The following is a 12,903-nucleotide window of genomic DNA, read 5'->3' on the forward strand; positions in this document are numbered from 1 at the left end:
GTCATAGTTGACTCAGCAACAAGTAACAAGAGCTCATGACTTAATTACAACACTACAATGCATTTTCCTCAACCCACTGACTCTAAACTACAAGAGGGCTTAAAAGGCTTTTAAAAAGTCATGGAAAATTTCCCACAAGTCTTTGGAAACTCCCTGTCATACTCTAACTGATCTCCTTGCCTACACCAAATCCTACTCCCATGGATTTTTCCCCCAAAAGCTAGAGTGGTCTTTTAAAATGGAGTATCTGACCATGGCACACCCACCCCCAAGGCATCCTCCTTGCTCTGGCCCCGCCTACCTGCCCTACCTCATTCACCTTGTGTTACCCTTCTCGTCCTTTGAACTTGAACTACCCCGATCCTTGCATCTCTTTTTACCCTAGAACCTTGGCAAAGCCATCCCTTCTAAAGAGAAGGCTCTTTCCTCACCCAATCCTACCTTCTTTACCTAGTTAACTTCTACACAATCTTTGATCATAGCTTAAATGTCACTCCTCTGGAAAATCTTCCCTCCGCCTCCAGATTAAGCTCAAGTGCTGACAGATCATTCGCTCCTCCCCAGATTAATTCATGTTCTGACAGATCAGGCGCTTCTAGTAATGTGTCACTAGACTGTCGACTTCAGAGGGGAAGGGCAGAGTTTGCCTGTCTTGTTCATCAGTGGAGCTCCAGTGATGAATCCAGTGTTAGGCTCAGTTATCAGCCTACCTTTACTCTAAGTACTGCTATAGTAAAGTGAACATTAGCTTTGGCCATCAGACAGACCTAAGTTCTAAGTCCACATCCACCACCATCTTTGGCTGTATGCTTTCTTGTGTCTCCATATCCTCATATGTAAGTAGGACAAATGTGTACTGTGTATGGTTATTGTGACAACGGAGAGATTGCAAATCACAAACAAGAGAGCCTATGCACCTGGGAAGCAACATAGCTCTTTTTGCCCGGATGTATCCTTATACTCCAGTGGGTTCTTTTCGGTGAAAGGCACACCGGGGTCCCCCTACTGGTGCAGCCCAGGTTGTGGCTTCCTACTGTCCCACTTGGCCTAGAGGAGTGTCATCAAGTGGAAATATGCAAAACTGCCACAGGGAGCAAGGATGAAGGATTTGCGAAAGGCGGAAGGGCAGGAGCAGGATGTATCAGGTGCGTGCTGAACGCCTGCTAAGAGCCAGCCATTTTCATTAAGTAATTTTTACCCTGAGTCTACAAATAAGGAAACTAAGACTACGAGGGGTTGACTGTCTTGCCTGTGGACACAGGGCAGGCAAGTAGTGGAGGTCTGCCTGGATCCAGGGTTTCTGTTTCTCCACAGTAGTGTCTCTTGCCACCCCAGGTGGCAAACAAAGGACAGTCACCCACTTGACACCCAAACATGGCCCCATTTGTGCCAGTGTAGTACGATACGCCCTTGGGTTTCCAGTGGCTGGGGTTTGGGATGTAGATCACCAGGTCTTTATTCTGAAGTACCCTGGGATGAAGATCACCAGTTCTTTATTCTGAAGTACACTAACCTTATCCTTGGCAGGCAATCATACATTAACCATTTGTGCCAGGGACTCTGCACCCAAGGGAACTACCTCCCAAAAGATTTGTGTCCTTTCTCTTGCCTCTGCACCAAAGTACATTAAAATTCCCAGCAGGAATCTTTATACATCTTTAATCTGACCCTTTTAAGTTAGGGAAGAATCAGGCAATTTAGTAACATTTGCATACATAGTACCTCGCCATTAATTAAATATTTGCAAGTAAACTTCACGTTGTGGGCTATTTATTTTTTCAAGCTACGTGTCAGTTTAGGAGACAAGTTAACTTAGAATTCAAAATGTCCAATCAATACTACAATGTTGAGTATGGAGAATTTGTTAATTCACTTAAATGTGAACAAATTTTATTTCGACGAGTTAAAAGTATCTCAGTCACAATGAAGGCATTGTGGTACGAAGGATGAGGTACAAATGGGAGAGGGTCAAGGATAGTCACGGCCCTCTCTCGAACAGGCTACCGCAGACTTGGCCTCAAAACATAGACCTGTAGCCCCTCGGCTATGCACAGCTCTCTCTCTCTGCCAGTGTGTTGATTCCAAACCTATGCGACAGACTGGAGCTGTCCCTGTGGGTTTCTAAGACCATAACTCTTTATTTTTAATACTTTATTGCCATACGCTTCATGTACAATTTAGTTGTTTAGTCACATTAAGATTTGTGCAATCACCCCCAGAATCAATTTCAGAATATTGTTGTCTCTTACTTATTGTTGTTAGGTCCCTATTTCCCGCTATCTTCCCCTGACATTCCCCTAGACAAGTATCAGTCCAGTCACATTCACTATAGATTTACTTATCCCTGATTGCACGTAAAGAAAATCATACAAAGAACAGACTAGGAGCAAGCAAGCAAGCAAACAAACAAACAAAAAAGCAACAATGACTAGGAAAAAAACAAAACCCTCAAAAAAGTAGGAAAACAAAAGTTAAAACTGAAACAACTTGAGAAGGGGCACAAACGCAGAGGAAGCACAAATTGACATGTGGGACATACTGATGATAACACACCTCTGTGCATCGAAAGACTTCGCCAAGAGAGTAATTAGAGAGCCCACAGACTGGGACCACATCTTTAGCAATGACACTTCAGAAAAAGGCCCGATTACTAAAATCTACAATACTGCTAAACTACAACAAGAAAAAGACAAATAGCCCACTGAGCAGGTGGGCAAAAGACACAGGCAGAAGTTTCACAAGGGAAGAAATCCAAATGGCCAATAAACATATGAGAAAATGTTCCTAATCATTAGCCACAAGGGCAATACAAATGAAAACAACTGTGAGATACCACCGAACACCTCAAAGATAGCCCAATTCAGAAAATCAGAGAGCAACAAGTATTAGAGGAGGTGTGGTGAGATAGGAACTCTCATCCACTGCTGGTGGACCTGTAGATATGTACAGCCACTGTGGAAATCGATTTGGAGAGACCTGAAACAAATGGAAATCAAGCTACCACATGACCCAGCACCCCCCCCCCCCCCCCCGCTACTGGGCATATACCCAGAAGAAGTAAGAAACCGACCAAAGACAGGCATCTGCCCTCCAATGCTCATCACAGCACAATTCACAAACGCAAAGAGTTGGAAACAACCTAAATGTCCATCTATGGATGCATGGATTAAAAACCTCTGGTACCTACATACAATGGAGTACAACGCATCCCTGTAAAAGCAGAGATGAACGCATGAAGCACATCATCGCATGGGAAGAGTTGGAAGAAATTATGCTAAGCAAAGTAAGCCAAGCACAAAAGGGCAAGTACAATATGCGTCCACCGAGATAAGCTTAAAAAGCACAATGGGCCTAGGGGGAAAGCCACCAAATGCATTAAGTTCCCCGGGCAAGGTCAGACACTCTGGCAGAGGTCAGACCCAACCCAGGCATGCCAACTCAAAAAGAGGTGAAAGGAAAAGTAGACTGTCCTTTCAAGGCACATAGCATCCTGCACAGGCCACATCAAAAGGAGTCAATGTGGAAGCCCCATTAAGGAAAGTGGACTTTAGCTCAAACTCACCTGTAGCATGCTGAAGGAACCGCATACTCTCTTGGACTAAAGGCTAAAACGCCCTCGTGTGAGAAGCAGGTGACCGCCATCCCATAATTATGGAAGTGGCCATCAATTTGGTTTGGTTTTCTTGCTTTGAAGGCATCCAAGGAATTAGACTTTGGTTTGGATTTCTTGCTTTGAGGGCATCCAAGGAATGGTGGCCAAGAGCTACCATATATTTTAGCACCCCCTGCCTCTTTATTGCTTTATTTTGATATGTATTAATATAGTAGGCATGATTTTGCCTTTCTGAGTATTATTGAAAGTTTGGCCCTATCACCAGCCCCCGTTGTCTGCGTAAATAAATAGCGTCCAGTCACTTAAGAGTTTAATCTGTAAAAGTCAACAATTAATGTATTGCAGTCTGAAGCTGACCGATACTTGTACAATATCCTTTTCTTAACAGGCTTTTAAACTCCATACCCATTGACTAAATTAATGCTACTCTCCATAGAATTACCTGAGGCCCCACAGGGGAGGGAGTAATTTTGCAGAACGAAAGAGATCACATCCTGAAATCTATATGACCCTCTCTTTACAAACAGGCAGGAATCAACCACGGGACAGAACAAAACCTACACGATCACCAATTTACTAGCTTTTTAACAAACAAAATCCAAACCCACTGTTCTGACTGGCCGTGACCCCACATGGGACAGAGTAAACTGCTCCTGAGGGTGTCCGAGATTGACTGACAGGAGCAGAGAGCCTCATGTCTGCCCCCAGGAGCAGCTGGTAGGTTTGAGCCACCAGTCTTTCTGTTTGCAGCGTAGTGACTACTGCAGAGTACCACCAGCCATCGTTTACCGACCAGGGGGTTCCACCCCAAATCTCAGAGCGTTCACTGCCTCACCTTTGCATTCAATACCCAGCTAATTTTATCTTGCGGGTGAATGGCATGTTTTCTAAATTTACAAGTTCAGCCTGCTCCCTATTTAGGAAAAGTCTCCCTGACTCAACTACTAATTACACGTTCCGGACACTCTGATTATTCTTCTGCACAAGCCCCAGAAAAAGTATTATTTTTTTTTTTCACAAAAATAAATGACTTCCTTTTCTCACCCTTCTCCACTGGTTAGGTCCATTCTCCACCCCTGCTCTTTCCTGCTACCCTCCCAATTCACATTCCGGTGCGTGTCGGCTGTCAGGTGTCTGCTGTCTGCTCCAGCTCACAGTGACCTGGTGCGCATTTCACACAGGGAACACTGGGTCTCACGCCTCCTCACTCTGCTGCTGGACACTCATTTTAAAAAGCGGCCCACGACGTGCGGTTAGGTTAACACCACTAACCTTTCACCCTCTTGGCAGTCTCAGCTCCTCCAATTCCTGAAACTTGACCTAAGTTTGTTGTACCCCTAAATGTCCCGATCAAGTATGCAAGGCAATTATGCATCAATGCTCGGGTGCATGGATATTGGCACCTTCCCATTTGACCAAGCCCAAGGGTCCCATCACCTAGGAAACATGACAGCAGTTTCTCAGCATAAGCAGATCGAAGACTTAGTCAAAGCACAGCTAAAAATAAAGAATAGAAAACAAAGCCAGATCTCCTTACCCCAAACCCAATCAAATCCACTGCCCTCCAGGCGAGTCTGACTCAGAGTGACCTTCCCGGGCACTCCCTGGGGTTTCCCAGGCTGAAAATCTGGACAGCAACCTACTGCCATGTCTTTCTCCCTCAGCGTGGCTGGTGGGTTGAGGCTGCTAGTTCGAACCGCCAGCTTTCCAGTTAACAGAGGAGTGTTTTCATCACCTGCCACCAAGGCTCCTAGGGCTTGGTTACTGCCACCCCAAATAGTCACAACGCAACACTGTCGCTGACTGGGTGGCATCTTTCGCCAGGAACAGAATCTTCAACCGGATCAATGCCCAGAATGGGCTCTTTCCCTGACCAAACTGGAGGTTCGTTAAGAAACAGCAGCATCATCCCCTTGATTTTTTCTTTTCTCTTTTTCTGGAGAGTACCCCCCCCCTTCTAAAAGTGGACAGGCTTTACTTATCAACTGCCCAGCCTACTGCTGCTGCAGTCAACATCTGGATGGATGCACAGCGCAGGAGACACTTGACACGAAGTTCCCTAGTTGGGCTGTGGCAATCCTGATTTGGGAGAGGAAAGGAAAAGCAACAAGATTCACTCACAGAAGACATGTTGAACCTTAAAATGGAACTGCTTGCTTTGATGCGCTGGGAAGAGAGACCCGTGAGAACGTCTCTCGGAGCACTCCTACCATCCCAAGTTGTGTGATCTCCTCCCCTCTGTCATCCCTGAGTGCAGCTCCTTCAAAGAGCAGGCGGACCGCATACTATGCGGCCAGGCCACCTGGAGCAAATAACCCTTCTCTGTGAGCGCTTTGGCCATCAAGTCAACCCAAAGTAGGGACCCCGGCCGTGTGCCAGCCACTGTGCCAGCCTCCTGAGACCGCAGGAAGCCCGGTTCTGGCTTCTCAAGTCGCTCCTGGCTGGGATTTGGGAGCATCACCTTCGTCCCACCCCTTCCCTGGCAGCCTGAACCACGACGGAGCCGCTTCCAGGTGTGCGCGCTCTACCGCTCCCGCCACGGGAGCCGGCGCCCCGGACTTGTCGCCAGGTGCCTTGGACTTGTCACCGGCGCCCCTGACTTGTCTCCAGGCGTCCGTCGGGGGAGCCGCGCGCTCCAGTGCCACCGCTCCCCAGGCCCCGACCCCAACCCCGCGGCGCCCGCACCCACTTACTCTGCCGTTGTCGCCCACGCCGAGGAGGTGGTCCCGCAGCACCTCCATGGGACAGGTCCAGGTGGAGTGGACGAAGGTCCCTCGGAAGACGTGTGCCAGCGGCGGCATCCGGGCGGCGCACATGTCGGCGGGCGCGGGCGCGGGTCTGGAGGGCTCACCTGGCGGAGACGCGGAACGGCCAGGTCCGGCCCCTACTTCTCCCGGCGACCGCCAACCCCCCTACAGGCCGCGCCCAGGGGCTGGCTCCCTGGAGCCCTGGTGCCAATAGGGTTTGGGGCCCGGAGCTGGCGCGGCGCCTCCCTCCCCGGGGTGTGGTCTCCCTCCCTCTCCTCCCCGCTTGGGTTTGATGTGTTAACTCTTTGAGTTTCCTAAAGCCCTGCTCACGTGGCAGTTCTTGGCACTCACGCGGGCTGAGCCACCCACCGAGGGGGCAGCCGCTCGGGCAGTGCGGTGTGGTCGCCTGTGTACCTTCAATGGGACCGGGAATTCCTTTGGCCCCCTGTCTCCCAGTCGCGGCCCTCCTCTAGCTGGCTGCCTGCTTTCTCTGCCCTTTCAACTCTTTGGTGTGGGCGAACCTTGAACTTCCAACACCTCTGATGAAAGGTCAAGGTGTGATGAAAGGTGGAATAGGGTTGCAAAGCGTGTCCACTAGTTTCATTTTCAATTACCACCCGCGATCGAAGTGGACGTCTTCTAAACTGATATTCTGCAATTACCTGTCTGGACCTGGGCCACTGCATTGGACTCGTTGGTCTCCACAAATATTTCCAATATTATGTTTCCCCCCCCCCCATGCCTAAATTCTCTCTGATTTACCCCCATGGTGCAAGTGGGAGAAAGGGAAATCTCCAAACGGAGAGCTGGAGGGCAGCAGGAAGCGGCGTGGTGGCATCAGAAGCTGTGGCTCTGGCCTTGGCGAAAGTTGCCATCACACTGGGTGGTGACTGAGCATGCTCTCGCCCCACGTGGCAGCCCACAGCCAGGCACTAACTTCCCCAGCACGGTTAGGTGTTTGGAAGCCTCTCCCCGGGCAGCGCTCTGTGCCCTTGGTACCCACCGGTGTGGCTTCCCAGGGAAACATAACTGGCTTGTCGGAGAGTTCAGCTCTTTAGAGTAACCTAACCATTTCTGACCAGCGAGCTAGCGGCATCCATTTCCTGCCACTTCCATTCCATAAGACATCTAAAATGGCTTTTTCGTTTACATTTATCGTCTGAAAATTTCCCATGTATTTCTAGTGTTTTAGCTGTTTATCCTAACCCCAAACCACACATGCACACACACATATATAGAGTATCCATACACAAGGCAGGCAGCTTGTTTCATGACAAAAATAGGGTCTCCTGGTGCATCTGTATTTATTAAATCAGGGAAGGAGTGGTTCTTTTGTAAGCAGAGTAGTTACCTGGGATAGGTACCTGCTTTGGCTGCTACATCAAGACTGAGTGACTGAGCAGACTTTGGTTCGATGACACAGGCCTGCTGGAGACAAATGACACCTTGCTCCACCTCCCCTGTACCAAGTTCTAGGGAACCAACTAATCCCAGCTGCTGGGGACTTGCTTTGCTTTTAGCACCGCAAGACTTGTGTCCCAGGAAACCGCTCACTCCTAAGCAAACCGAGGCAGCTGCAAGCCCTCCCAAACGCTCAGAACTAGCAGTCTTGAAGCCGAGGGCAGTGCCGCACTGCATCTGAGACTCCTTCCTTGTTCCTTTCCCCTCCCTCTGCCGACCACACTCCCTTGTCATCCAGAAGACTGTTAGAACCATTCCCCCAGCCCAGACCTGGATGCACAGACCTCAAAAAAGAAGGTTTACAAAAATGCCTGCCCTTTATTTTGAAAGAAGATTCCATTAAAAAGCTTCTAAAATACATGCCAGCTTTTTCAAAGGCATATAGTTAACCATTTTATTGGCTTATGCGTCACATGCCATATAATTCAGTAGTTCACTCATCTGAAAAAGAATTGTATAACCCCACCACAATCAATTTTAGAACATTTCCTTCTTTCTTGTACTCATTGTTATTAGCTCCCTGTTTTCCCCTAAATTCCTCGGCCATGCCACCAAGAAACCATTAATCCAGTTCCTATCTCAATAGATTTACCTATCCTGGATTTCATAGACAGAAAAGCATGCAAAAACAAAGCATTAATAATAACAAAATTGGATAGAGAAAAATCTCAATCAAAAGTTTTTGTTTTTAAATGAAAGCAACCCAAAGACCCACCAAATGCAAACTAGTCTAGTGAATTAACACCGTAGTATATTGTCCATGTGGTAGAGTGCATTGAGCATTGAGCTATCAACCACAAGGTGAGCAGTTTGAAACCACCAGCCAACCCACAGGAGAAAGATGAGGCTTTCTACTCCCACAAAGAGTTACAGTCTTGGAAACCCATAGAGCCAGCTCTACTTGGTCTATAAGGTCGCTCTGGGTCGGAACCAACTCTATGGCAGTGAGGTCTGTCTGTGCAAGGAGCCCTGGGGTACCATCCTTAAACCAGTTGGCTGCCAACTGAAACCCACAACCTGCTCAACAGGAGAAGCTGCTTGCCCAAGATTTCTGCCTGTAAACCCTAAAGGGAAGCCATACTTTGCTCTCTAGAAAACTATCAGTCAGAATTTGACTACAGTAATGGATTTGGTCTTAGTTTTAGAGCATATTGTACAGATATTAAAAACAATAGAGAAAATATATCATCACGTGCAGTTCTTTGTAGTCATTTTAAAATATTGGTGTCTATGTTATGGTTACAGTCATAAAAAGCTCATAAGCATACTGGCTGGAAAAGTTACACCAAATAATAGAGATAGTCTGTCAATGAAATGCTTTGTGTGAAGAATTTAATTTTACCCAAATAATCCAACCTTTGCCCTTAGTTCCTGAGCGATAAGCTCTAAAGCTCTGGAATTTCCCCCAGTGGGGAGTGTTTTTTGTTTGTTTTAAAATTTTAATCATTTTGGGGGGATCTTATTGGGGAGAGTGTTTTTGATGATTACTCCAGGCCACAACGATCTAAAAGGTTATTTTCATGATATGACTCTTATGTGGAGCCTGATCAAGCCCCAAAGAGCCACCTTGTGCTATCAGCTCAGCCTAAAGAGCAAAGGGATGCTTCAATCCCTGGCTGGAAGCTCTGTGGGCTTGCTGGCTGATGGTTAACATGAATGAACACAAGCAAATCGTGCATCCTTTTGGGGACATGGAAGTTCCATGGTGAGGATCATCCCAGGATTCTCCCTGTACTCTTCTTTATTTGTTTGTATCCGTTTATTTGTTTATTTGTTTGTATCCGTTCTGCTTGTCATTGTGTTCCTTTCTCCTGAGCTCTGTCAGTGGTTCTAGTCAATTGTTGAATGGTGAATGGTAGAAGCGAACAGATCAACAGTGTCATAGAGACTCTCAAGCATGCACCCAACACGGGAGGTCCTGGGGCTGCCGGCTAGAGGACTCCGCCCTTGAACTTGTTCAGTCTAACCTACCTCTGGGTGGTGTCAGAACGGAAGAACAAAAAGGCACGGAACAGAAGGAATGGATTTGGCTTGATCAACCTATTTGGAGTTGAGAAGTGGGATTTGAATCCACATACCAGAAGAAATGTGTTGTGTTGATGCTTATGAAGGTAGAAGGGTGCTTTGTGAAATGAGTAATCATAACTTCAAATAAAGGTGGTCTCGTTAAACAGAAGGAGTCATCACAGCTGTCAGTGGCTTGGCTTTAATCTTCTTTATTGAAAAATCACTGCACAGTCTCATGCTAGATGCTGTATTGCGACATAGCCCAACCCAGCCAACAAGAGGAAATCTTGACTTCTCCACTACACTTTGAATTCTCTCTGGTTTTCTTGTCATAGATCTGGCAAGTTAAATTTCCAGTCCACTGACAGTTTTTACTCCCATTCTGGTCTTCATAGCAAGATGTTCTTACAGCTACTGAGGCTCAGAGCAAGAAACAATGGTAAGTTTTATATTCACTTTAAAACATAGCCCAAGTACATTGCACCTCAGCTTCTGGTTAAGAGGCCATGGTTTCCCCAGGGTAAAGGATGTAACAAATGTTGTTTACTGTGTCTCCAAAGACTTGGAGATACAGAATTTTCATTCTTTAATACTTTATAATTAATAAAATAAAACCAATCTCAAGCTGACTACCATTGAGCCGATTCTTGGCCTATAGTGACCCTATAGATAAAGGCAGAACTGTCCCTGTGGGTTTCTGAGACTGTAAATCTCTAAAGAGAATAGAATGCCTCTTCATTACACCAGGGCTCTGTGGTGAAGCTCATGCCATATGAGAACTGAAAATAACTTTGGAGATTACTGTTCAAAGCTCATTGGCCCTGCTTTGCTCTAGTATCACTGTTCCCCACCAGTGCACTTATTTCAAAACAAAATCTAATGGTTTAGATTTGCCTCTGGAATGGAATACATCTTCAGTGTCCCACCCGATTCATCACTCCCTTCAGAAGGCAAGAACCCTTCAGAAGAAACGTTATAGTCCTTGGCAAGGATTCTTCATGGGCTAACCCTGATTGTTTCTGCTGGTCTCCCACATGCTATGAATTAGCTTTACACCTGGAGACTTTACCTAACACCCTGATACCCCAGATCTCCACCCACTCTCCCTTCAACATAATTATCCCCGTTCTTCCACCCTCATCAAAGAACCATTCCTTCACAGGTGTTAAGGGCTCTTCCTCCTGAGTCCCTCCTCTGAGACCCACTGAGTTACTCCATTACTAGCCTATCTTCCCCCAAAGAGTGTGTGCTCCTTAAAGGATTGTTTCCTTGTCCTTTGGATATATCCTCTCACCACCATGCCTGGACAATAGCGGTTACTCATCAGGCATACTATATGAATGTTGAATTTCAAGAGAAAGATGTATTTTAGGGGCAAAAACAAAAACAACAAAACAAAGGCTCTAGTGAGCATTGAGGTAATGATGAATAATTCATTGGGACTAAATTACAAGAAAGAATTTTTTGCCATTTACCAACATTTTGTTATGAAAAATTCCAAACATGCAGAAAAGTTAAAAAGAAATGTATTTCTTTAAATCTCAATTTTTCTTATTTCAGAGAGAGTCAAGGGGTCTCAGCGTTCCTTATCTAAGTGGGACCCACCATGTGTCAGGGGACATACTGTGGAGATCTGCATGTTACTTTGACGTTGGGAGCTGAGTTAGTTAGTTTGTTGTGCCAACCTGGCCAATAAAGACATATGGGGTTAGAAGGGTGGAGAGATAAATGGCTCGGTGAGCCTTGCCTTTCTAGTTCCTGGGTCTCTTCCTTTCTGATGGTCGGACCAGGGTGCAGCTGCCTTAGCAGTTCCCTGCTTCGGCTGGCAAGGCTCACTTCCTGCAATATATCCCCAAGGAGAAGCCACGTGGACCTACTTGGATGCAGCCCTGGGTGCTGAAGCAGCCATGTGGAGACCCCTGCCAATACTGAGATGTTTACATGCTCACTGACTCGGCTTTCTTCCTGCAGTTAGCATCATTCTGTCTGTTTGGTGAGATGGAGGAGGACTTTGTGGATTGGTGTTGGACATATGGGTTAATGGGTTAATGTTGGACTTGTGGGCTTGGGCAGCACTGGGTTGGGATGGTTTCTTGATGCACACTTAACCTTCATATAAAACTCTCTTATACATGAGTTTCTCTAAAGGACACAGACTAATACAGGAGCTATGCCACTAGCATTTCAAATGTCAGCAGGGTCATCCATGGAGAATAGGTTTCATTGATGTTCCTGATAAAAATAGACCAGGAAGAAGGCCCAGTGATCGCTTTTTAAAATTAGGCAGAAAAAATCCTTTTAGTTTTATATGACATTGTGCTAGAAGATGCGTCCCTAGGTTGGAAGACACTACACAATCATGGCAACGATGGACTCAAACATAGCGATGGTGATGACTACACAACATTTTGTTCTGTTATGTATCAGATGGCCACGAGTTGGAGCCAACACAATGGCAGCTCACAACTAGCTGGGACCCTAATCCTGCAATTAATCAAAGAATACAACATCCTCCAGTTTGATATTTTGGTTCCCTTATTGGTGTCCTAAGGGGACCAAATATGGTTAACTGCTTTTCTATGAGCTTAAAGGCTGGCCGATGAACCAACCCAGAGGTACCTCAGATGACAGGTGGGGCAGAACTATTTGAAAAAGGCACAACCTTGAAAACTCCATGGAGCTTTTCTACTCTGTACAGATGAGGCCAATGTGAATCAGAATCCATTTGCTGGCACCTAACAATAACAACATTTGTGCGATTCTCCTTACCAAGAGCGAAACCCTCCTGAGATTTAGAGCTCAACTACTTGAAAGACTTCCTCCTCTATGATCTCTTTTTGAGTCTCACTATAGCTTAGCCATTCTATAAGTGGGAGAAACTGATGTTCAGAAAGGCTAACTTGCTCACCTCAGTAGGATGGGCTGGGCCCGGGTGCTGTCTTCGGCTCTCCCCTCATTGTCCTTTTCACAGTGGACTAAGAAGAAAAAAAATCATTCTATGTTGCCATGACTTACTTGGTCATGCAGTGTGGGTTGTCGTAGCATTTCACATGGTTTCCTACAGTCGTTGTGACA

General features: G+C 46.4%; 1 protein-coding gene across 1 annotated transcript in view; it reads right to left on the minus strand.

Annotated features, from left to right (window-relative positions):
* The window catches only part of GDA (guanine deaminase), a 102,322-nt gene extending 95,893 nt beyond the window's left edge, over positions 1 to 6,429 (minus strand). Inside the window, exon 1 of the mRNA XM_075559067.1 lies at positions 6,307 to 6,429. Within this exon, the coding sequence (XP_075415182.1) occupies positions 6,307 to 6,429 (123 nt within the window). The remainder of the gene's footprint in view (positions 1 to 6,306) is intronic.
* Between the last annotated feature and the right edge of the window lie 6,474 nt (positions 6,430 to 12,903).

The sequence above is a fragment of the Tenrec ecaudatus genome, chromosome 10, assembly GCF_050624435.1.
Source record: "Tenrec ecaudatus isolate mTenEca1 chromosome 10, mTenEca1.hap1, whole genome shotgun sequence".
Taxonomy (NCBI): domain Eukaryota; kingdom Metazoa; phylum Chordata; class Mammalia; order Afrosoricida; family Tenrecidae; genus Tenrec; species Tenrec ecaudatus.